Source organism: Hibiscus syriacus, unplaced genomic scaffold, assembly GCF_006381635.1.
Source record: "Hibiscus syriacus cultivar Baekdansim isolate YM2019G1 unplaced genomic scaffold, ASM638163v2 tig00009023_pilon, whole genome shotgun sequence".
NCBI lineage: Eukaryota > Viridiplantae > Streptophyta > Magnoliopsida > Malvales > Malvaceae > Hibiscus > Hibiscus syriacus.
In genome coordinates, this window is record NW_024062184.1 from 248,702 (window position 1) to 250,902 (window position 2,201).

At 37.1% G+C, this 2,201-nt stretch overlaps 1 protein-coding gene across 1 annotated transcript; it reads right to left on the reverse strand.

The window, feature by feature from the left end:
• Positions 1 to 604: 604 nt before the first annotated feature.
• On the reverse strand, positions 605 to 1,843 carry LOC120203044. The gene is made up of 2 exons (XM_039203414.1): positions 1,564 to 1,843; positions 605 to 1,509 (listed from the first exon to the last, which is right to left on the reverse strand). The coding sequence occupies exons 1-2, from the start codon at positions 1,841 to 1,843 to the stop codon at positions 605 to 607; spliced, it is 1,185 nt and encodes a 394-aa protein (XP_039059345.1).
• Positions 1,844 to 2,201: the final 358 nt, after the last annotated feature.

Consider the following 2,201-nt stretch of genomic DNA (forward strand, 5'->3'; position numbering starts at 1 on the left):
CCATACCCGTTCTTTTATGTTAAAAATTTAATGGCAGTCTGAGTTAGATGTTAACCTGAGGATTGAGATATGACAAAAATATAATTCTATAATATAAAAAAACTATCATATATCAGTCAACAGGTTAACCTCCAACTCATACTATATTGAATTTTTTCACGGAAAAAGATAAGTTTGGAACATACTAAATAGTTGGGTTACCATTTTGTAACTTTAATAGTCAGAGCAGTCAACAAAGCAACACTCTATAGTCGAATGACCATTTTATAATATTTAATAGTCAAATGACTCAATAAAGCATCACCCTATAGTTGAGGGACCATTTGTGTACTCCACCCACTGAAACAATAAAATTATCTGGTGTTTGTGCTAGAATGTGATGAAAACAATAAAAATCTAAAAATACTCGATAACAAATTTTAGATATATATATATATATATTAATTGAAAATTTAAAAGAACTTAGACACCTTAAACAAATTTTAGATATATTTTAGTAAAAATAAATCAATAAATAAATGTCTTTTTCTCAACACACACCTTAAACCATGTTGCTTGCCCTACAAAAATATAGATAAATATTAATTTAAAATGAAAACTGAAATCAACCCCACCATTGATGTACCGCAACAACTTCATCCCTCAACTTGCCATACAAAGCCAAACATTCCCAGTAAGCCCTTTTTCTCATATTCTTTCTTCCACCAACTCCTTTAGGGTTGCATTCCAAGAACAATTCATCAACCAATCTTATAGCTTTGCTCTTTACCATATCTTCAACCACTTCCGCCTCTGCTTTCATCACCACATACTCTTCTTCTTTCACGTTCTTTCTCAGCCAATCCGACATCCCCATCGTCTCCGGCACCGCCTTTTTCTTCCATGACTCCTTGGTCAGTGTCTCAATCTTGTACATCTCGAATTCCAGGTTCCGTGTTGGGTAGTGCTTGGAAAACCAGTTGGTGCTGCTGCCAACGTCTTCCTCCAGCGAGCCCACGTCGATGAAAACCCGACGAGGGTAGCTTTCGAGCGTGTCCCCCAATAAGTCCGGTAAATATTTGGTTCGTTTGCGGTAGGTTTTCGATGTCCCCGAGAACGCTCTCGGCGGTTCGAGAAGAACATCTTCTAGTTTCTTCAATGCCGCTTTCTTTGCTTCCGATGTGTTATACCCTAAGAGCCGCCTTTTGGTGGTGGCCAAGGTTGTTCGAACATTTTTGAGCTTTTTCATTACAAAAACATTTATCGACTGAAATTTCTTGTAGTAAACAATCTTATAATCAGACGGATTGTTGAATGAATGTGAAGACCATTCACCCAGCTCTTGAACAGAAACGATGCCACCGACTTTGAGGATGCGGTCGATGAATTCGTGTGTGGATTGAAATCTTTTTGTGAAGATGAAATCAAAGGACTCATTGGGGACAAAGCTTTTTTCTTTCAAATCATTTACATCACTGAATTCCATATCAATTTTCGTCGATAACAAAGAACCTTGAATGGTTTCTTTTTCTTCATCATATTCATCACTCAACAATAGTCCTTTTTCCCCCGGTTACAGAATACCTTCATTGTTCAAATCATTGAACAAAACTGGCAGAAACTCCAGATTAACCGGATCAGCGGCGACAACAGCATTATCGAAGATAATTTCAGGGTTCATACCAGTTTTGTTGTTCACGATGAATTTAAGTAACACAATGGATAAAGAAAAAACCATCAAGAACCGACCAAGGAGCTTAAAAACCCTGGAACGAAGAACCTTAACCATCAAACATGTACCAGAATGCAAATTAATGTCATTTTGCCAAACTTTACACTTGTTGTTATGGCATTTGGTTTCCATTGATGGAAACTCTTGATTTTAAAAAACACAAACAGAAAAGGGCTTAGAGATCAGCAACAAGAATCCAATCAGTTGTAGTGAGAGAAACAAAATATAAAAAAATCTTGAGACTAGCAGATGAAACTTGAAAGGGAAAACAAGAAATAAACGCTAGGCGAGAAAGAGAGGTAAACTTAGCGGGTACAAAATCGGGCGGCTGTGTGATTCCCACCCACGAGAGCAAGACATGTGCTTTGCATTATGGACCAAAGTAATAACAATTCCTTCATACGCAGAAGCTCCATCGTTTTACCCTTTTTATACCCAGAGTTCATGCACCAATATTTTTTTAACGATGCATGGCTAAAATACACCGATT

Excerpts from the sequence above, each read along its gene's own strand:
- LOC120203044 (XM_039203414.1), bottom strand. The coding sequence starts at position 1,843 with ATGGAAACCAAATGCCATAACAACAAGTGTAAAGTTTGGCAAAATGAC. Across the intron at positions 1,510-1,563 it reads CAATGATTTGAACAATGAAG|AAAAAGAAACCATTCAAGGT; the intron begins GTATTCTGTAAC and ends AATATGATGAAG.